The 22,166-nt window shown below is 50.7% G+C and overlaps 3 protein-coding genes across 3 annotated transcripts; 2 read left to right on the plus strand and 1 right to left on the minus strand.

The window, feature by feature from the left end:
- Positions 1 to 5,716: 5,716 nt before the first annotated feature.
- Positions 5,717 to 7,687, plus strand: EMWEY_00013100 (hypothetical protein, conserved; the record flags this gene model as incomplete). Its single annotated transcript, XM_013479192.1, has 1 exon — positions 5,717 to 7,687. The coding sequence occupies one exon, from the start codon at positions 5,717 to 5,719 to the stop codon at positions 7,685 to 7,687; it is 1,971 nt and encodes a 656-aa protein (XP_013334646.1).
- A 1,995-nt stretch (positions 7,688 to 9,682) lies between these two features.
- EMWEY_00013110 (hypothetical protein, conserved) lies at positions 9,683 to 12,934 on the minus strand (the record flags this gene model as incomplete). Its single annotated transcript, XM_013479193.1, has 1 exon — positions 9,683 to 12,934. One exon carries the CDS (start codon positions 12,932 to 12,934, stop codon positions 9,683 to 9,685), a length of 3,252 nt encoding a protein of 1,083 aa, XP_013334647.1.
- Positions 12,935 to 17,762: 4,828 nt separating this feature from the next.
- On the plus strand, positions 17,763 to 18,426 carry EMWEY_00013120 (hypothetical protein, conserved; the record flags this gene model as incomplete). Its single annotated transcript, XM_013479194.1, has 2 exons — positions 17,763 to 18,134; positions 18,346 to 18,426. The coding sequence occupies 2 exons, from the start codon at positions 17,763 to 17,765 to the stop codon at positions 18,424 to 18,426; spliced, it is 453 nt and encodes a 150-aa protein (XP_013334648.1).
- Positions 18,427 to 22,166: the final 3,740 nt, after the last annotated feature.

Below are 22,166 nucleotides of genomic sequence, written 5' to 3' on the forward strand. Positions count from 1 at the left end.
GAACATATTCGTGCACAGAGGCTGTGGCATTCGGCTTTTAAGTGCACTGACACATACAAGGGGTAGTACTTTGATGCATAGGAAGATGCAGGAAGCATCTGCAGTCTTGCGTTCAGGTCACAGGGCACGTCAGTGGTCCAGTGCAGCATTCGAATTCGTTTGACCACTTCAGTCGTGGCAATTGACGCCCTTTCGAGAGGCTTTTATCATCTTTGCCTCCTACGAAATTCTATTCGTCAACTATTCGTATTGTGTCCTCTAGTAGATGGCACATTTGAATGCTATTCGGCAGATGTCTTTGATTCGGTGGGGCAGCAGCTCCATCAAGAACTCTTATGCTGCTATTTGGTCTATCGACGAGAGCATGCTCATACTATTCATACAGTTAAATGCAATAGCTAATACTAAGCAAAGGTCTGAAGGATACGGAATGCCAATGCATATCCCCGAAAACTATTGAAGGTGCATTTTGTGCGTCACCACTGCTGATTGCAAGTGTTGAGGGACCTTCTATGCGGATATATTTGGTCTCTGGAGATACTGTGCTTTTTTGCACGTAATCTTCTTTTATCAACTAGCTTTTCTTTCTCGTGGAGGGTAGTGGAACTAGGTTACGCTGGTTAGTCGCTTCGTCGCCTCTGCTGTTGCAGGAGCTCCAGCCATCAACACCCATTGTATGCAAACAAACAATTGCTTGCATCCTGTTTGGGAGTTTCGAATGTACTAGATCTCATTCATGTGGTTCTTGTGGCATCTTCCATTGCTTCGTCAACAACCAATTCAGCAGCTGAAATGCCTGGTGTTATGTGTGGAGTTCATCCAGACAGTTGCATGGGGGCACAGTGCAATGCTGGAGAGTGTGTCTAAAGTGGGTAACCCTAACCCTTACTCGGCACTAGTGTATGCAAGCAAAAGTCTTCAACAACTGTCGACAGTGCTTGTACATAGCATAGCATAGTCTGCGATGTTGACAATCCTGTCAGAAGTGGCTTCCCCGGCTCTGGTAGACAGAAGGTCCGCAAGCAAAAGTCTTCAACACTTTTTTAGGGTGTTCATGCACACAGTGACGAATATTTCCTTGTGCTTGTTTGTGGGGCCGTCTTGGGGTCCGCTCAGGTTGCCTGGACACTGGGAAGGGAGATCAGTTGCATTGGGAGAAGAGATTTCAGCATTTTGACTCCACTGAATATCACAATGGCTCGGGTGAAAGACCCACGACCGGCGTTACGGTGAGCCGCACCACATGGTTGACGGGTTGCAGGAGTGACAAACGAGCCTCACAATCACTGCACGACTGACTGTTGCATAACTATTAGTAGTACTGAATGTGCTCAGCACGTAAGCATATATAGAAAGTGTTGCGAACTCTCTTAAAAGCTCTGTCCAGTATGAGGCTGTGCTCCTCTTGCACAGTGACGTGTAAGGGACTGCTCGCGTGATGAGGAGGGAACCAATCGTTTGGGAAATCATCGACTTAATTTTACCGCATACTCTGCATCCCATTTGGTGGAAAATATTCTTACACCAAAGCAAATCGTGAAGACTGCCTTCGCCTGTGCCAGCCGTCGAGATGTTGAAAATGTTCTTACATCTAATACACGGTGGTTGCCGCACTACGCTGGCATTGGTGGAATCTCTTGGCTATGTGGAACTTTGTCTCCAGCAAGCACCAGAAAAACTACGGCGGCTATTGATAGGTTTGTTATTAAAAAGGAAGGCACGATAACCGTGGTTGTATCTAAGCAGCGGAACGATTTTTCCGGAGTACATCCAGTCTATGGAGACTATCCCCCGTGCGCTGCGGTGTAGAGGCATTCGTACGTAGAGACGGCAACAGGCTATGACAAAGTTGAGTATGGATATTGAGCCTGTTGACATTCAGGCCTTGAATACAAGCCCCAAGCAGAGAGGGACTCAACGCGGAACTAGTCAGTAACCGGGGGAGCGTGAGGAAATCCTTCAGGACGTGCCCAACGGATCACCAGCTCCCGTTATAGCAGGCAAAACCACAGCATTCGAGATGGGGGCTGGAGAAAAAAGCTGTTCAGAAGGGTTGCAAGAGGAGCATATCGACCAATCAGCAAACACCAGGGACCCCATGATGACAGTTGGATGGTTCTCTGTGTGGATGGCATGCTTACGTTGAACGCGGGCCAAATATACAGAATCTACAGCGAACCCTACAACTTCTACTTGAGAAACATAAGACTGTGGATGCAGAAACGCTTTCTTTCGGTGTGCCTTAAACTAGCTTGTGGTTGTGCAAATGCGCCAGCCCACGGACAGAGAGCAACAGCACCAAGTACGATACAAAGCGCCCTGCGTTACGCGCCGTCTTGTGGGGAGTACAAATGTGCTGGCACTATTTTTATGTTAGGCTGCTCGCTGTGTAAGCCCAGAATTCACCCCTGACTCATCTGATGGAGTGTCTTCTAAACTACAACATAAAAGCGGTTGTTCGGTTGTTTTGCCGGCCAACGCAGTACAAGTTAAGGTTGAAAATTATTATGACCATCACTGTACCAACCGGCGGTTGACGCGCAATTGCGACTCCCTGCCTTCAAAGCAATGCATTCTGCGACTCTGCATATGTGTGGTGATTCCGTTCAGAATTGAGGTCATTCTACTTAGTTTTGCAGCTGCCATCGTCGCTAAACTCAGCAACGGGCCACCGGCGACGCACTACTGAGCCTTCGAAGAGGGGTTCGTGTAGCTTCACAAACAACGTGGACCTCGCCGATGGGACGGCCCACCTCTGTGTCGCACAGAAATTTTCGCGCAAAATGCACAATCATCCTTCAATAGCGAATAAAAACATTGGAGGCGGTTGCCAGGTCTTTTTGGCGGCCTAGGAAGCTCTTATTGACAACTAAATACGTTCGCACGTGCGCGGAATGTCAGCAGAAAAAGCACCAAAGCACGCTCACGTCCGGACTCTTCCAGGGATTTCTGGGCCACAAACGGTGTGGGTGCATATCTAAGGGGGTTGCATACTCCCTGTCCAGCAGTTGTTAATCACGGCAGCATCTACGCAGTCGTGAATGAGCTAACCACGTATGCCAACTGAATCCTCTTTCTAGTTCGGTTACAGCAGAGAGAGTGGCCCAAGTCGAAGCTTACAGGTTGTCCGTGTTTGTATCATCACAGACAACCAGCTGTCGTTGGTGAGCGCATGCTGGAGCGACAGGTTGGTTCAGCATCAACCATAGCAAGCCCACCGCAAGCTATGCGAAAGCCAACAGTTGAATGGGATCCACATACAGCAAAGTAATTCAATATTTGATTCTTAATACCCAGCAAGATTCGGGGGGATGGCTTGTTTTCTCCAATTGTGCGGAATGGGCCTGTAATACCACAGCGCACTCGTTTCTCCCTAGCATCGCTAGCGTACACCGAGATAACGTCTCCCATGCTTGCTTTAAGAACTGGCTAATATAAGCCAGCCTAGTGTATCCGAAGGATCAAATGTCAGATGTCCACAAGCAGCTCGCAGCAGCTCGCGAGTGCATGAAGAAGAACTCCGGTCAAGAAAGTGCGACAAGCGGCATTCCGAAGCTCTGGTTAACAAGCGCCAACTGGCTCTTATGGATCCGCACGCTCTCTGGTGAACGCGGGGCGAGGATTAGCTAAATAAACTCCCAGAGCAGCAGGTAGAGCATTGGGCTGGTTGTCCTCCGGTCAACCCCATGCCTCACGTCTTCCATTTGAACTCAAATCGGAGGTGCGAAAATACCACTTATGGTAGCTACCTAAATAGTAGGAGGAGTCACTGAGTAATCGCCGAAGCCTACATGAAAAGTGTCAGTCACCCCATTACGAGGGACCACAACTGGAGGAGCGTGATATCCTAAACACACTTGGGGCAGCTCGCAGAGGCCACAGAAAACAAGAGTATTACGTTCAGTATCAACCGGCAAGACACTCAAAGTGACGTCTTTGGACCACTTGCGCCGGAGAAGTTCTCTTTGGCATTTACAGGCAATCCTTGACTGGTTAGCAGCCACTGCAAGCATAGAACTGCACAGTGGAGAGCGAGGGCCCTGTTTGAAAACCCTATAGGCACGCTATGCCATGACTCATGCGATGCTCACATTCCGCAGTCTCTCTTCTCTGGGGAGCCAACGAAATATCTGCTTTCAGTTCTTTTGCCCACAATAATTCCAGCGCACCGACCCACAATCCTACTATTGTCATACCAGGGACTAAACTTCACACATTTGGGCTTCTGAGAAGACTCCGTGCTCCCTGCCACGCCATGCATTGAGTGATTGTGCATGTTGCAGGAGGTACAGCAGCTGCAACACGCAAAGCAACCTAGTCCTTGCTAGCCGCTGTAGGGAGTGCAGGAGCTGAAACAGGAAAATCCAAGTGAGTTCAACCGGAAATGGGGCCTGTGCCGAGTTTTCGTTGATGCAGGCACCCCAGACCTCAGGAGAAGGGTGGCGGTGTTTCGCCCCTAACATGTGACATGGTGTCGCATTAGACGGTCGACGACCCTGTATCTCTCTCCGACGGCAAGAGGCTGCCTATGGTAGGCAAAGGCTATTGGTGGGGGTGCGTGCTGTTATGCATGTCAGAAGCACCCTAAAGAGCTGAACACGGGCTTATTCCTCCAGTTCCTCCAGTTCAGCACTACTTTTGGTCTGTTCACCCTAGGACGACGGCCAGTGATATCACGATTGAAGTTTCACTATCACAAAAGGAGACAGACAACATTAACTGTTCTGTCGAATTTTGACTTCCAGAGCACTGGACGAAGAAAACGGAGCAGACCAAGCAACAAGAAGAAACAGAAAGCTCTTCAAGGGGCGCTCTGGTGTCAAAAAGGGCTGCACGTCCAGAAGAATTCTTCTGTAAACACCTCTCACCAATTTATCAGATACACCATCGTCAAGTTCGTCAGTACGAATGATACATATTCGTAGTGGATGTGTCCGGTACAGTGTCAGTAACCGTGTCAAGGTACCTCTCGCTTGCAAACACAGCACTGAACTCCGATAGTATCCCCTTGAATGTCTCTCCTGTGCATCCTCTGCATAAGCAGGTGCTCCGCCTAATCGACGAACAACTCGTTGCCAAGACGCTTGGGGCGGTGCTGCCGAACGAGGAGTGAGAGAAGCACAAGAAGCAGTTGAAGGACATCGCCGCTGAGCAGCCGAAACAAGGTATCGCCAGGCACTGTAACCACATTCATCAGCCATATGGGCACGTGACAGAGTGTGGAGTGTGCGGGAAGGGAGGTACAAGCAGCACAGAGTGTCCCACGTTGTTAAGGTTGTGTGAAGGTGGCCACAAAACTGCTACTAGTCCTTAGTAGGCAGTATTCAAGCAAACATAACTGTTTTGTTCTATTGCCAACAGAGTCAGTTCAAGCACCCTAGATGCCTTTGTTGTGCTTGCATGTGGGGTTTCTTTGTGCTTTGACGTGCAGCAAGGTGCGTTGTAACTCAGCTCAAAGTGATCAACCTTGTCTCCCGCGTTTCCAGGCGTGGACGCTTCATAGCTTAAGAGGCCCAGAGAGTTGCCCCAACAGGTTTTATGCAACTCTTGTGTGCATCCACCTTAAATCGCGAAATTCCTTGTACGGCATTGGGGACTCTTGTTGCAGGATTTACTGATGCTCCTCCAACCTCTAAAGTGGCACCTTATCCAAAGCAAAAACTAGCCCGTGGCACACCTTCATTCTGTCAAGAAGAAGCACCAGGGAGGACCAGCCATGATCAAGCAGCAGCCTGAACTCGTAAGGATTGAGGAGGGAGAGGTGCGCTTCTTGCAGGCTGCGGTGTACGACAGTAGAAAGAACAGCAGGACTGCAGAGAGATCCATGCGAACACAAGGTGCTCTGCATTGGATACGTGCGGCATCCATTGCACTCGCAGTATCATTTCTCATCATCTCTTGCATCCGCCGGGCCATCGATCAACAACCTGTGCAAAATGGCGCGCGGAGGCGGTTGGCTGGGCTTCAGGGAAATGGTGGTGACGATGGCTTATGCTCTGGGCTGCCGCCTTCACACCAACCCGAGCGGGCAGAGAGTATACATTCTCACCAGGATGAGCATGGGGTGCCAATGGAAACAGGGGGAGAGGGGCAGGAGCGTGAAGGTGAGTCACTGTTAGAGGCAGCAGGAAAAGAGGGGGAGAAGCAGAGGGTAGAGCCACTGGGTGGGGCAACAGTGGAGGAGAGGAAACTACAGCAGCAGGGAGAGTCAATGGGAGAGACAGCAGCGGGAGAGGCGGAGCAGCAGCATGGAGAGTCAATAGATGAGGCAGAAAGAGGAGAGATTCAGAAGAAGCAGGACGAGCCGATGGAAGTGGGAGGAAGCTCAGAGGACAGTCAGGATGAAAGACGAGAGACCAGCGTGTCAACGCCCACCCCAGATGAAGTTGAAAAGGGGGCAATGAGTCCAAAATACCCGGAATCACCTGCTACGGGAGAGCCTGCCCCAGGACCGTCTCGCGTTTCAGGAAAGCGAAAAGCAAAGACTAAGCATCTGGAGCCCCCCCGTCCTATACTGCCGCCCCCAGAGGAGGAAGAAGAGTATGTGGCGCGCACAGTTCCCCGAGCCCCCAAAGCACCCCGATATCCCAGACTCTCCAGAGAGGAAGATCCTGATGAGGACGAAGTGCCAACATATCGTTGGCCCACGGGGTTGTTGTATGACATCGATCCCAGCAAGCTTACCGCTGGAATGACGCATCAAACTGGCGTAGCTGGGATCAAACCAGAGGCGCAAACGAAACCCGATAGCCGAAAGCGTCAGCCGAAGACGAATGACCCCAAAAAGCAATCAGTCAAGCTCAAGACGCTAACGTCTATTCTTGAGAAGTCTGTGCAGACTGCAGATGAAGTTTTTTCGAGTGGTGGTGAGGAGAATACGACATCAGCCCGGTGGCTTGTGGGTGAAGTAGTGCAGGCGCTAACTGTACAAGTCGACGTCGCACGCGAAGAAGCACAAACCACATCTTCAGAGTTAGAAGTTGAGGAGCTTTGTGCTCTAGCCGACGCTGCAATGCTTGCAGCACAGGAGTGGGTTCTAAGTCATGGTGGGCCGACGGAAGAATCCCAGCCTGTCCAGAGGGGCCGTCACCACGAAGAACAAAGAAGTAAAGTTGCTGTCCGGATGTTGGTCTTAGCTCTGGCCGATCAGAGGATCAGGCGGCAATCAGTTTTATTCAGAGAGGCAGTGTCTGACCAAGCACGAGGCGAACTCATGAAATTCGAAGCCATGGCGAAGCCATTAATTGCGAGTACAGGGTCTATGCGTGAAAACCTACGATCAGAAAAACAGCATGCTGCTGCTCGGATGCTTGATGCCTTGCTGGATGCAGTAAAAGAGTCAACAGCCGAAGCTACAGCTTTGCTGTCATCATATTCTATTTTGGGAGCTGCCCTTAAACTGCCTAGCCCAGCAGAAATCGTCCGGGAGTTATTGGATAACCTGGGTACGGCGACTTTCAGAGTCAAAACATGGTTAACGCAGTTAGCATACGGCGCGGACTCAAACGCTCAGAAGGCAGTACAGAAGGAAATAATGGTCTGCAGAAGGCTTCTCAAAGAAGCCCGTCTACTACTGCAAAAAGGAGGCCTGAAAATGCGTCAATTGCAACGTCTCGCTAATGCTGCCTTCACGTTGCAGGATAGCCTTGACTTACTAAGAGCAGTACTGGAAAGCACTAGGCTGTGAAGAACTGTTTTGAGACCGTGGTGACTAGAAATGCAGACGGCACTAAAGGAGATTTGCCTTCCGCATGCCAATATATCAGCATGTGCGGCTTTCATTCAACGTTTTGTTATAACAAAAATTTACTTCCCGTGGAGGGTACCGGCGTACTTCTATCAAAACCGTCTAGGCGCCCGTTTCCTAGGGACCGAACAAAGCATGCATTTCCAGAAAGAAACAACTTATGTTGCAGACAGGAGACCATGCCACGTTGCGACAACCGCAGCAACGTTCCTCCCCCTACAGGTGTGCTCAATTGTTGTGCACGCTAGCAACGCAATATCATCTACAATAGTCAGTTGTGTTCACGCGTTGCTTCGAGTGCTGTACAAGGAAGACAAATGGCAAGAATCATAGCCTCGCATGCACTTCGCCTTGTGCACATGGACATGTACACACATTAAATTTAAAGTCTGGGGGATTCAACTTTGAAACTTCACAATTTTGGAACTATGTTGACACATATGACACATACAAGGGGTAGTTCTATACTGCACAAGAACGTACTCCAACCGTGTGCTGTCTCGCACGCAGCTTTTTAGGGAAGCAGGCTGTCCATTGAGGCATTCGAGCTTGCCTAAGCACAACAGCTGTGGCCAGCGACACTCCTGCACGATGATTCCCTCACCGTTACGTCTCCTAGACAATTTCAGTTGTCAGGTGTTGTCCTATGTGCACCGATGGAAGGTTCGGGTGGCATGCAGAAACTGTTTACGATTTAATGCGACAAAGGATACTTCGAGAACAATTGTGTTGTCATCTTCCCTGCCAAAAGGCACACTCCCTTGCTTGTCTGTGGCAGAGCCTCTCGCACACAGCACACAAGAAGCACACGAGTCCTCACTGCCGCCAGTACAGCCTAAACCAGCTTGGGGTTCACAAGACTTCCAATGCAGGTGTCAGATGTCCGATATGTTCATGCTGCAGCGCACCCATTGTACTGAGCTCGCAGTTTGTCTTGCAAACACAGGGCCAGGTGGTCCACCACCAAAGGTCGGCGGTGCAGCTGCTGATTCCACAGTATCCAGGTCCAGTTAACCTGGCATTGCAGATGCCTGCGAACTGTACAGTAGGCTCAAGTCCACCGGTACATGCCAATAGGTCAACATGCGAATGCCATTATCCGTGGATCTTCGCCAACTTAGCGAAGTGCCAGCTCTGCTAGTTCCGTGCGGGCCAACTAGCGCGCAGCATATCATGGAGCGAGAAGTAGCCTTGGAAGGGCAGTGACGAGACCCAAGTGGGCGCCTGCATAGATATAGCCATGGAAGGGAAGTGGCTAGACGCATGTTGGTGCCTGCATACTACACCTGCAACATGATGTAGAAAGGGGATATCTTCAACCTCTCACTGCGTTGTGGCCTCAACCCATGGCACGTACGAGGAACCGTCGTCTCTGCCACCGCATCCAACGTCACCCGGCCGAACCACATACTCTAAGGTAGAACAGCCGAACGCTCACGCACGAATTTCCTTCTGTACTAAGTGCAATCTCAATCGACAAGGCCCGCCCCCTTCAGCAGAGGGCTGGGCTCACTGGGGCCTGTTGTGCTCCTCTGTCTTCTACAAGTCGCGATGGCTGGCTCAAGCATCTGCCAACAATCAGAACAGGGTGTAAAATTCATGTGTTACTGCTGACATCAAGACGCCAGCAACAACAGCGTCAAACTCCTCAAGGTTTTCGAGCAAATACGTGTTTACAAAGAACGCATGAGCCGCACAACTGTCCAATACACAAGGGGGTGGTGAGAGTGCCAACTCCTAACGAAACGCAATATCTCTGGATGGCTTAACTACTCATCGTCCTTCACAGCTTGCGTATCGAGCTCTCCATCACCCAACCTGTCACACCCTCCATATGGCTTAGTTGGGACACAGCCTTCAATTGTTTGCAACTGCAAAAGCGTTGTGCGTGAGTTTAGCGACAGATGAAGCTCCCAAGCAACGCGCATTACACAACTACACCTCCTCCGTCTGCTGCCCCTGGGCAGCAGCAGCCGAAAACCGCTGACTAGGATGTGACCCTTCGTCGCGGTCGCTCCCGTCTAAAGCCTCCCCGCAGCGTCGACGTCGCTTGAGCTGCCGCTCGTGATGCGGGGGAAAACTGTCAACCCGATGAGACCCACGACGCACTCCCCAAACCCCACCAGTTGCTGCTCTGCGCCCTGGTGATGCTGCTGATGCAGGTACTGTGGCAGGCCCATCTGCTAGCAGAGGGGAGGAAGGAGGTGCGGCACCAACAGCAGAGGGGGCCGCTTGTAAGCCCGAAGCAGTGTTTTGAATCCGCGCCTTCACCGTTGCCGTTGAAGCACCCTTGCTCACCCACCTGAGCCACTGGCAAGCGAGCGCATGCGCTCGTTGTTCCCCTAGCACTGTGCAGCAGAAGCGCTTTTGAACCAGGCGCTGCCCCACAGAATCAAAGGCGGTCGCTACATAACAGCCTGAGTTGCTCTCCAGGTACACCCGGGGGATAACAACAGTGCGGGCCTTTGTAGTGGAGGACGCCGTCTTAGATGCTGCCCCCTTTATGGTATTGCTTGCCTGAGAGTCAGTGAGGTAGCATGACGGCCTGACGTCAGCTGTAATAGGTGCAGCAGCCGGAGGCAGGCGTTGAGCGCTTTTCTGTGTTGCTGCTGGTGCCGCTAATGATGCTGCCTTCGCTGGCCCTCGCAATGTTCCTGACTCAGCCAACTTCGCCGACGTCGCTTCGGCGTCTTCAAGGTCAACAGACGCCTGCATCTCAGAAGTATGTGAAGCACCGGAAGAACCTTTCGTTGCAGGGGTCGAAGCAACGATATGTGCTTGCGATGATTGTGCAAACATTGCTGGCGCTGCTGCTCCTAGTGATGAGTTCGCCGTAGTTGTGCTGCAGTGAGAAGGCAGCTTGTCTAGTGGCGCTGGGTCCAACTCGGCTAAGACAGAATCTCCTTCAACTGGGCCTTGGTACTGCTGCTGTTGCGTGTGCTGTGCCTGATCCGCATGGTGCTGTTGTAGCTGCGTCAGCCGTTGCTGAATACGTGCAAGCGGCTGCACATAGCTTACACTGGACGCGCTGCTTGGCCAGCAACAAGAGGCCCCCATTAGTCGCATGGTATCTGCTGCGTTGTTGCTACTGCGACTGCTAGTGCGAGCAGCTGGAGTTCTAACAAAATGATGGCCACTGCGTGTGCGCCTCTGGGATGCGATGCCTCCCATGCCGCTACTCTTGCTACTGCTGTTAGGCGTGCTAACACTACTGACAGCAACCGAATCACCCTCTACCTCCGCAGACGCGGCGGCAGCGTTGTCATCGTTCATCCTGCTTCGGCGTGAATCCGCAACAGCTGCAGCAGCGAGTGCAGCAGCAACTGCCCCGGCACCCCCCGGCGTATCCTTCGCTTCATCTAAAGGACATAACAGGTAACGGAGAGGCGCTCTCGGCAAAGAAAAAGATTCGAAGGGGAGCCCCGTTGCATTTGGCTGATGTTGTAGACGCAAGTCTCCGTAAACTCGAGTGCAGCAACGACACCACTGAGTCCATCCGGTCAGTCCCAGTGCAGAGGCGGCAGCCGCAGCTGCTGCTAAGGGGCAGCCAGACTCCGCTCCTCCTCCCTTCAAGCTGCTCAGAGTTGGAGGTCGCAGAGGGAGTCCACAGTAGCAGCAAAGGGGGACCTGCCCTCCGTTGCGTGTAGCTGACCCGTACCCTCCAAAGCTACAGCTGGTGCTGTCTTTCGGCCACGGTGTTCCTGCAGTTGCTGCCGCTGCTTCCGTTGCATCCGCGATGTCTTCCTCCTCCCATGCTGTCTGCTGAGAGAAAAACACTGCAGATCGAGAAGGCGAAGAGGGGCGGATATAAGCTACTCCAGAGGGCAAGTCAAGGTCTATGGAGGATTCAAACCACGACGGGCAAACTAGAACTCCGTTCCCGGACCTCGCGTGCGAATGCCCCGCAGCAAATCGTGAACCTACTGAACACTGCTGCTGCTGGTGGTGATATCGCTGCTGTTTGTCTCGATTTGCTGCTAAAGTCGCATACGCGTCAAGGACGCTACGCACGCCGCCCCCGCCACTCCCACGGGTTGTGTTACCGAATGTCCCCTCAGCAGTACAGGCGATGTTTGCTTTGCCACTCCAGCTGGCGCAGCAAGAGACACAGCTTGCACTGCAGCAGCAACACGGCCTGCCACCTCGTATATCCAGCCACTCTGCAAGGCACGATGTCCTCTCATCAGCATGGGCTCCCATCTGTTGGTGTTGCTGCCCCACTATATAGCTCTGCAAGAGTTGCCGATGCGGCTGTCGCATGCGCCTCCTTCCTCCAGAAGCAGTGCCAGACCCCGCAAGCGCACCACTTGTAACAGACGAAACAGCAGTTGGGTTCCCCGAACCTGGCCCTGTTGCCGCTGCTGCGCCTGTCCCACCAACAGGGCCCTCACCTACAGTGGAAGTGGCCCCTGGCCCAGGAGCCTGTGCCTTCCCCGAATTCGCTAGAAGAGCTTGGCGGAGTGACCGACGAGGTCCGCGGCAATCTAGAAATGCTGCAGGACTCGCTGAAACAGTAGAAGACAACTCATCTGCCGCAGCTTGCGGTGTCCCTGCACAAGCTGCTCCTGCAACACCCACATCCGCTGCAACACGGCGAAATCCTCTGCCGCAGGTGCCATCTTCAGCTGCAGCCACAGGCGTTGCACCAGCACCAGTTTCCACTTCCGACCGCGCAGCATTCCTAGCCACCCGACCCCTCACCGAAGGAAAAACTTCATTGCATAATGCTGATTTCGGGGAGCTGCCACCGCAGTTTCTGCCTCCGCGGGTAGTCTCTGCTTGCGTTTCTACTGTATCACGTTGCTGCTCCACTACACCAAGATCAGCACCAGATCTTGCAGACTTCGTCCGCTGTCCACTTACCCGAGATACGATTGAAGTTTGCCTGATGGCTCCCTGCCGGCTTAGCGATGACCGTGTGCTTGCCCCGCGAGCAGCCTGCGGGAATGGGAGGTTACCAGTTGTACTGTTGCCGCTAGCCACGGTATCAGCTACTGCAGACGGCAGCAGCTGCGCTGTTGTAGAATGTTTCGAAGAAGGTGCCAAGACTGTGCCTTGTGCAACTGCGGCATCGGGCGTATCGACCGTGGTGGGGACTTTCCGTGCCGAGTGGCTGCAGTCCCGTAATTCGCTCGGGTTCACTGCCCCCGACGCAGAAGGTTCACCGTTGACTGAAGGGGATGCCATGGTGGGTCAGTTCGGTGAGGGGTGCTGCCGTGTTGTGGGGTTTGGACTGCGGCTGCTTGAGTTGCCCACTACCCAGTCATGTGTCATCTCGTTTGAATACTGCCCTACTGTATCCTCTATGAAATGGACGATAAAATATGGTAAGCGTAATGCAACTGTGAACACACAAGCTCCCGAATGTCTTGTTCTTGCTTCCTTCCGGATGGAACGCAAGATGGAATTGGGCTGATGCTGCTGCTGACGCTGCTGGCCAACATGACCCGAACGTGAAGGCGCAGACGATACAAGCAGGTTAAAAATAACGGATACTGAGTCTAATGACGCACAAAGGAAACTGCTGCCACTCCTACACCTCGATTGTGGTGCACAGGCACTACAATATGGCTCTGGTATGGTCTCTAGCAGCTTAGTGACCATAAAGAGAAGGATTATCACATTGGAAACTAAGAAAGGGAATTAATAGTGCTAACTGTTCTAAGAATCGAGTACCGTAGATAGAGCCATAGGTTAGTAGGATTACCCCTGCTGGCAGCCACTATCGGCGGTGTGGCGTACTCCCTAGTCACTACTTTGGTACCTGGTAGGTTCCTATAGAGATCTAGTTGGATAGGAAATAGAATCAGTACTATATAGCTGTATTATGTCTATAATTACGACTCTGGTGGAGTTCTAGGTCAGGCCCCTAACCGCTCCGCCATTGTTGATATCCCCCCGTCGCTCAATATGTTGGGCACTGACACCCAGCCATGACAGGGTCATTGTGGAACACAGTCCTTCATTCTATGAACTTGCCTTATTAGCACAGATGCTCTAAAATGATTTGTTATTAGCAGTATCGACATCTGGGGATTTTGGTAGTTAAGGGTTACACTTACGGAGTCCGGTACTACGAGACGAAATAAGCAGGACGGCTGCGCACTACACCGAACCATGTAGCTGCAGAAGCAGCAAACGGCCAGGGGATAACCACCCTATTCAGTATGTAACAATGACTCGTAAAATGCAGCAGACTCCACAGGCACTGAAGCTTACGTATTCGTGTGAAGGGATCCATGCAGTTGAGCAGAAGCCAACAGCGCGCAGGCATTGCACGGCTATTGCACCTGTCTAACCGCGATACCACTTTGCTGTTGTCCAAGTTCAAAGAACTAGTAATTAACCAAATGCAGGCAACAGGTAATAATAATAGGAGGTCGGAAGGATGAGCGAAGCCTGTGCAGGTCTGTGTGCTGGTTTTGTGTGGTGGTTGTAGTAGCATCCACCCGAAATATCCAAGGGGACACTAACGTTGCAGGATTAGCAATGGGCAGTGCGTAATCTGTCACATTTATGCAGTTTTGTCTGAAGTTGGAAGACAAACCGTTACGCGGCCTTAGGAGATCAGAGGGCAAGCTACAGTCGTCAACTGTAGCGTACCGTGTTCATGCATACCGCCGCGGAAGTGAGGCTTGTTGACACTTGTTTGTGGGGATGTTTTGTAATTTGAGGTAAGGGGAGTTGCATCGCAATCCATAGCAAGCTGCCTCTACTCAAGCAGTTCCAGACATTTGGGCCGCTGCAGTAAGGACGGCTGGAGCCTCGTGATGGTGTAACTGCACGACCATTGTGAACCGAAATGGAGACATGCGCTGCTCTTCACGAAGGTCTTCAGTCTAACCCAAGCACTAGTGAGCGATGCATTGGAACTAAAACTAATTCATCTGAGATTGTAGTGAAAGCAGCTGACTTCCTCCCCCAGTCCCCACGAGTCTGAAGTGCAGCGTCGAAGGCGCAGGAGGCTGCTCGAGTAGGCGGCCAGCCACGAGTTCCAGCGGACCTTGCTGCAATTCATGATGCAACACAACTTTATTTGCAAGCATAGACAAGCCTTTCTGGGTGTATGCATGTACACTGTAGGCAGCTGGAGCAGTTTTGCCTGTGTGCCGTTTGTACACTAGGACCCGTTGTAAAGTGGGCTCGGTTTGCTAATATTATTTACTCTCAAGTACTATTAGATGTTTGGTTAATAACCTTTCATTCATGTTTTGTTGCCTGCTAAAATAAGTAAGCACTACAGTGGTCCGCTTATTGGAGTACCAGAGCAGAGTGCCTGCTCTGGTACTCCAATGGGCGACCCAACGTAGAGCTTACATATTACAATTTCCACTATTCCCGAATTTGACCTACCTGCTCACTCCTGTGAATTCTGACAACCACGTCCCCCACCTGTTTCACCACGTCCCTCTTTGCCTTTAGCCGCTCTTTAGCAGCTTTAGAGCTCAGCATGAATGCCTCCCGCAGATCTGGATGGCTCTTGCTTGTGGGGCTGCACAGTCGTTATTCCGGATTCCTGTTGCTTTCGTCTCCTACAGGGGTTGGCTCCACTGTGATCTGATGTATTCTTCTGTTGTTCCCCTTCATTATGCTGCTGGTCTTCGTAGGGGTTGCACGCTCCGTCTCCCAGAGTCTTCGGCTTCTGCACATTCTCACGGCTCCCAGTCCCTTGTCCTACCAGCGATTCCCCCTCTTTTTTATTCCTTCAAATTAGCGCTTATTGTCATACTTGTGCCTTGCTAAGCACAAACCAGAGGCTATCAGGAGCTATGCGGTTGAATTCCATTTATTCCCTGTTATCTTGAATTATTTCAGTTTATGACGCTACGCTTGATGCACGCTGTCTGCTTTGGCCTTGGCTATTCCTTGTCCGCTTTGCCCCTTCTCTTGGGGGTGCTATTTATATTCCCACGCTGTTTATATACATGTCTTTAATATGGAAATGCGGGGCCTTGTTGGTTCGACGAGAAGCAGATACATCCCTCGATTTACCATCCAGCCTTTCTGACTGCCTTGTTTCCGGGCCTCTCGTTGTGTTTGCTATTCACCCCCTCATTAGCGGCTGCTGGCAACCGCAGCCCCAACATTCATCGGCTCATCCGGATCCATTCCGGATCCCCGTTCCTTTCCCACTAGAGTGGTGACTGGGGCGTTTTGCCTCTCTTTAATGCGTGAATATTCTATAAGCTCTCTCAATTGTTCCATCTCCTTGGTTCCTTTCGCCTACCCAGCCGGCTACCAATTGCCATTCGCCGTTTGGCATCCACAAAAGGAACCATTTTTATTGAAGTTACAGGTTTTGCAATTCCTTTCACCAATTACGAATACTTCTTATTATAGCTGTCTCTATCACTCCCGTCGGTTAAGGTCCCTGAACTCTGTCCTAGCCTGCTCCCCTGCCAAACTAGGAATGACGGAAAGGCTTCATAATCTGGATGCAATCCGTAAACTCAGTGCGCTTGCTGAGATTCAGCCACCATTGGAGCGGCACCATTCTCAATGAAGAAGATGCCAGTAACACCTGTATGCTTTTTTTGGTGTTTGTTAGAGACGAGTTTAAACGCTAGATAGGCAACAAACGTCTCCGTTGCCCTCGGGTTGCGATAACCCCAAATATGGATGGCTAGCGAAGGCGCGGTCATTATTCATGAATTGGGTTTGTTGCAATAACATTTTCCATATGATGGGATGCAAAAGGGGCAGCTGATTGAACTCGGCAAGGCTCCCGACGGTTAGACGTTTCTCAGCCAGAGGATCGATCCTCATCATCATGGATAGTGTATGAAAAGAAAAAGGCTGTTACGGAACCGATGTCGAGAGACTTCGAAAAAAAAGCTCTTTCTGTATAAGTATAGTCTGCGCACATTCCGTATGGCTCGTGCATATGCAACAGACGGCCTTTGCTCTTCGCATTTGCCCCCATTAACCATTCTATGCCACCGGGTGTAGAGCGAGTTAGGCATCGGACAATTGTCCCCAGCCTCCAAGTGTACTAAGCTTAGCGGATTAAGAGCCCCTCGGGAGCGTGGCGCTGCTCGAGTTGCAGTAGACAAGGATGCCTTCCTTGGGTTACAGCGCAGCTTCCAGCAACTTGTGCAAGACAACCCCAAATGTAAGTACAAATAAGCCTTCCTGGGTGCAGATACAAATTGGGTAGGCACTTTGTTTGAACATATGCTTGCTTGACGTGTGTCTTCTTTGGCTAGTTAAGGGTTCATTCATGTGCCCACTTCGAACTGACCTGTCGACAGCATAGCTTATGCAGTATATAAAGATCGTGCTGCAAAAGGAATCCCAGACCTCACCAGTTTGCCACATGCAGTAACACAATAAACTGCTGTTTAATATTTACTTGATCATCCATAACCGTATTACGCCTAAAACGTGAATACACACACCAACTGTTCACAGGCTTGGCGTGCCAGATTGCACGTCCCACGCGGGCCAACGCGATAGCGACGGAGGTAAGGATAGAATATCACTCTGAAGAGGCTATGCCTTTATGCATTAAAAAGCCAGTGTTTTTGACTGCATTTCATGTGACGGGCACCGTTGAGTTTAAACAGGCGGAACAGATTGCGGAGGAGTGCTGCGGTGTCTCCTGTTGTTGCTCATCACACTAGTGGAAATATCGCAAAAGTAGTAAAAGATGCTAGAAACTCTCTAGAAATCTCCCCTAATGGCAAAGGTAAAAACTGTTTCACCTATAAAATGTTACTGACGATATTTATAAGAGCAGGTCGTTGAGCGTACGCTCCGCACTCGCCGGTGGGGCAGTCACGGCGCGTCTTCCGGAGCCGGCGTGGGGGGAGCTATATGCTGGCAACCTGCTAAATGCCCCCTACATTTTTCGATGTCTGACCTCACACACACTTATTTTTAAGTTGACATTTCGGTATTTTAAGGCGTTTTTCTGTACTTACCTACACACATAAACAAAATGGCGTTTGGTACAACACGAACCCCACCCTGCAAAACCGGGCACACACGGCGAATTATTTTCATCAATTTGCTCATGCAGTTCATGTTCATAGTTGCCATAGTATTCGCTTCCATGAGCGTCGCTAACGGGGAAGGGGTGTTGGATGCTTCCACCGAGGCGAGTGCTGCACTTGTAGCCGGTGCAGCCGAAGCTGTTGAGACCGAAGTTGCAGCTGCTCCACACTCTCCGAACGCCCCACCAGAGCAAGCACAGCCAGGTGATGCAACCGTTGAGGACCTGTCTCGTGAGAGGAGTTCCCTTGATGCGGTGTATAATGCGTCGGTGGCTCAACGGAACGCTTCCCAACAAGCTCTTCGAGAACAAGCAGGAGTGACCAGAAGAACAGCACTGCTGGCTGCACTGGCAGTTCTACTGTCTATCGGCATATTTGTTCACAAGGCAAAAGTAGGTTTCCTTCAGAGGATGAGTCCGGCTGACATTTCTGCATCGCACACTTAGCAGAATGCCTCCCAACTGAAACGGTTAAAGTTGTTGATTTCCTCTTACCAACTATGGCTACATTTTGGGTAGCCAGTTTCTTGACAAAATGTGAGTTGAAGGTCTGGCCTCGTCGTCATGTGTAACATATGCATTCGGTACTTTGTGCTGCTATCAGGCAGTGGGTTGCGAAAACAAAGCCAACATGAGAGGACAAGAACCTTCGGGCATGCGTGAACGCAAGTGTATGAGTGGTTAAGCTTGTGAATATCAACAGAAGTTGTGCCGCTTGTGCTGGTCCCTGCATAATCGGATATCTTGCGAAGTTCTTCCACTGCGTGTTTGCAATTCGTGGACACGCACATAAGCTCATTGGCAAATGCAAAGTGTTGCTTGACTTGGGCAACGGGGGTATCTCTATTTACTCTATGTGCTCCATGATACATATTGCTGTTAATAGTGGCGTCCGCACCTGTAATGCCTGTCGGAAAGGGATGCGACGTGCCAACTAGATTGCGACTTCCGACCCTTCTGCAGGGAGTAAACACTTACCTACTCATTGCATGCATATACTCGCGTAGGCTTGGTCAGGGTGGAAAAAGCACTCGTAGATCGTTGCGTGGAGAACGTAGGAGGAACACAAACGAATGATGCGATTTACAGAGACTTCGGGAAGTCCTTGTGGCAGGTAAGTGGCATGACCTGTCTGTTGATTTGCAGGGATAGAGATGGTCACCTTGCCCGGATATATCTAAGAGGGCAGAAGCTACACCAACAGCAAACTCGTGAGTAAATGCGGGGCACACTGGTGACGCTTCTGCCTGATTGTTTACATTCTGCTTCGTCTGATCCGTTGATGCCATCATCAGCTGTTTGACCTGTTCTCGGGTAAGCATCTTTCAAGTTTCATGCCCATCTGTGTTAACGCCACCTTGTTATCTTCTGAGCTGTCGACCGTTCAGAGTACAATCGAATGCATTCGATGCTTACAACTCAACCGCTGGTTGTTATGGCGGCCTTAAGTAGGCGCTTTTGTGTCTGTGTGTACAGAGGGACTTAGCTCGAACCCAGATCGATGCCCCCGTAGAGCAGAATGCACCATTGGGGTTTGCTATGGAGTCATCGTTTTCGTACCATCCTTGGTGAAGGCAGCATGTATCCTCTTGTCACTGCACTACGGGTCTTCTGCAGCAATACTTTTACACAGGCTGATGGGGGTAACGCGATGGAGGGAGCCAATCTGCTACTACTACAGGTTTTCAGTGATTTACTTTCTTGAGATGCTTGGCATTTGCTCAACTTAGCCCAGTAACTTTGCTTTGTTGCATTAATTGATATACACAGAAGGTATGTCTGCCACAATGCTTCTGGAAACGAAATGTTTGTTAAGCAACGACAATGGACTCTGCCCCAGATGCTCTCACGCTTCCAGTATGCTGTGGAAACTATGGAACGGTCCCACAGCATTTTTGTGCACGGAACGTAGTAGTCTTTTTTTGGCCGAAGGTCGGTCAGCCTACTGCTGTCCAGTGAAGGCATCACGAGTCGGATATTCAACAGTTGCGCACAGCTCCGTTTGCTGACAAATTGCGTTTCCTGCTGTAGGTGATCTGCGGACCGGGATTCGGGGTGACTTCTGGATAGAAGGGTTTGGCACTTGCGTGCGATGCAGCTGACAACGGTCACCCCTAGCAGCTCAGATGACGGAAGCAATAGATGGGCTGTCATAGGGTACTGCGCTCTCTTCGTGTTAAGCATAGCAGCTAATTTGGCAACGTTGGTAGATTTGAGTTTGATAGCTTTTGCCGGCTTGGTACTGTCATTGATAATCATTTACTGTGGCTCTCAGGGGCTTCAAGCAATCGTGGAAATCCTATGGGGGATGGATGGCGCGGAGTGAACCGTTTTGGTATAAGCTGGAAGAAGCTCACTTGTTACCGGGGCTTGAACGTCAGTCTTCCCGGAGCGCAGGTCGTGAGTCTTGTGCATCAACGCCAGACTTTGTGCACAGAAAACAGTTTTTCCCAAGTGCAGCTATCCATCTAATTGGCTTTTGTGTTGCGGCCTTCCTTCCAAGACGCTTCCACTTAGGGTGCATTCACTCTTCTACTCGAAGACGATAATCGATGCGTAGTTACGATGGGACTGCACGACGTTAGGTGTGGCATGCATTGTGCAGTGCAGCTCATCGTGTGCTGCTGGCTGTTTACTGCTATTCTGAGTTTAGGAAGTGTGTTAGCCCTGAGCTTTTGATTGCCGAGTGTAGTCGTGGTCTAGACTGCTTAGACTGGCGTGTTTCGCTGTTTCTACAAGGTAGCTCTTGCTACCGAGAACAACCCTCCCATTTAGACAGAGAGTCTTAGGCTTTGTTCGTACTCACTCGAGGTGGGAAAAGCGTGCCTATTGATCTGTAGTCTTGTCAATTTTGAAGGTGTGTTGCTGTTAACTGCACGCGGAAAATATACTCTGACTGTCCTACCAGAAGCTGTGCAGGTATATGGTTCCAGGTGATGAAAATGCCATGCGAGTACTTTTCCATGTTGGAAGTACACTTTCTCTCCATCACTTCTATACATTGTGACTCTTAGGTGTCGCTGCGGTATTGACATCCGAGAACAGGAAGTGGGCTTACTGCTATACTGCTAAGTAGGCATTTTCATGCGATCAGGCACCACTGTGGTACTTTCACTCCCTTTTGTAACAGTGCCTTCCCTTTCAAAGTGCTACGGTGTAACTATTTCAGACAGTATGCCAGTTCTTCAGTTTTTCTGCACTCAGATGTGGGGCATTTTCAGGCTGCATAGCTATGAATTGCCCCATAACTGCCGAGCACTGAACTTGTACGGAGCTGAAATTTTTGAATATCAAAGTGTCGTGAAACCTTGCTTTATGTAGCAGTTGGCGCCTTTTAACGATAGGCAGGTCGGGCCATCGACTGCGGAAAACAGCAGAGAGTGGAACTTTCATTGTTAATCTTTTCGGGCAATTACTTCAATTGGCTGGTGGTGGAGCCAAGTGGGCCATGAGGTAGGTGCACCAACTGCTTCGTGACTACTGCGTATGATGCATTGTTCATTCTCGTAGCAGAATATTGGTCGGCCGAATTCAGATCCTAGCTGCCGTTAGGTGTTTGCTGACGAATCAGAACTAGGAAGTCTGCGACCCTTCTACAAGCAAGGAAAGTGTAACCGGGCATGTTGAAACTTCTGCCGCGTTCCCTTGTTTCGCCTTCTACCCTTGTGAAGGGGATTACTAGGCTGCATCGTACAGCGGCAGGACTGGGTGTTGCTGCTACTTTTCAGAACAAACATTGTGCTTTGCTGGAGACAGCGCTGCCCGCAAAATGCATTGCCAATCCGCCACGGACGTGCATTTCTCAGTGAAGCCGGCAATGAGACTCCATGTGCTTTTCAAGGTCCGCGACCGTTTGGGTCAATGCGCTCGTACTTTGTGCCCCAGGAGGTAGGTCATGTGCTCGGGAGATATTGGACGAACAATCCCTGAAATCTTTCATTTGGCGTTATTTAGAAGATGTCTACGCTACTGAACTGAGAGCAAGCGCACTTCAATTTGATTCATACTGTGGACGTGCCCTGTTGAGATTGCAACGAGCGAAAAAGCCAGCAACCATATTGCCGAAGTGCAGTCTGGGGCGAGGCTAATAAATTCCCGTCGTTCGTGCAGAAAGTGAGTTCCTGGATTGTCGTTTGCATATGATGTGGGAAATTGTGCCCTAACGGTCACAGCTGACAAGCCCAAGCAAACGCAGATAGAATGCGTACCTGCGTTGATGCCTGGTGGACCGTTTGAAACTCAAGCCTAATCATTCTAGTGCGCCCTCCTGGTTGCAGTAGCGTGCCTGCCAACAGGCGGAACCTACACCTGGGGTTTGATAATAGTGTGTGCTGTTATCGAATTGGGGTGGTTGTTTCCCCTTGGTGTCCGAAGCTTGTGAGTTGGATCAGATGCAACCTGTTCGACTATCGTCGCTCCTATGAC

Source organism: Eimeria maxima, genomic scaffold (assembly GCF_000499605.1).
Source record: "Eimeria maxima Weybridge genomic scaffold, Emw_scaff96, whole genome shotgun sequence".
Taxonomy (NCBI): Eukaryota; Apicomplexa; class Conoidasida; order Eucoccidiorida; family Eimeriidae; genus Eimeria; species Eimeria maxima.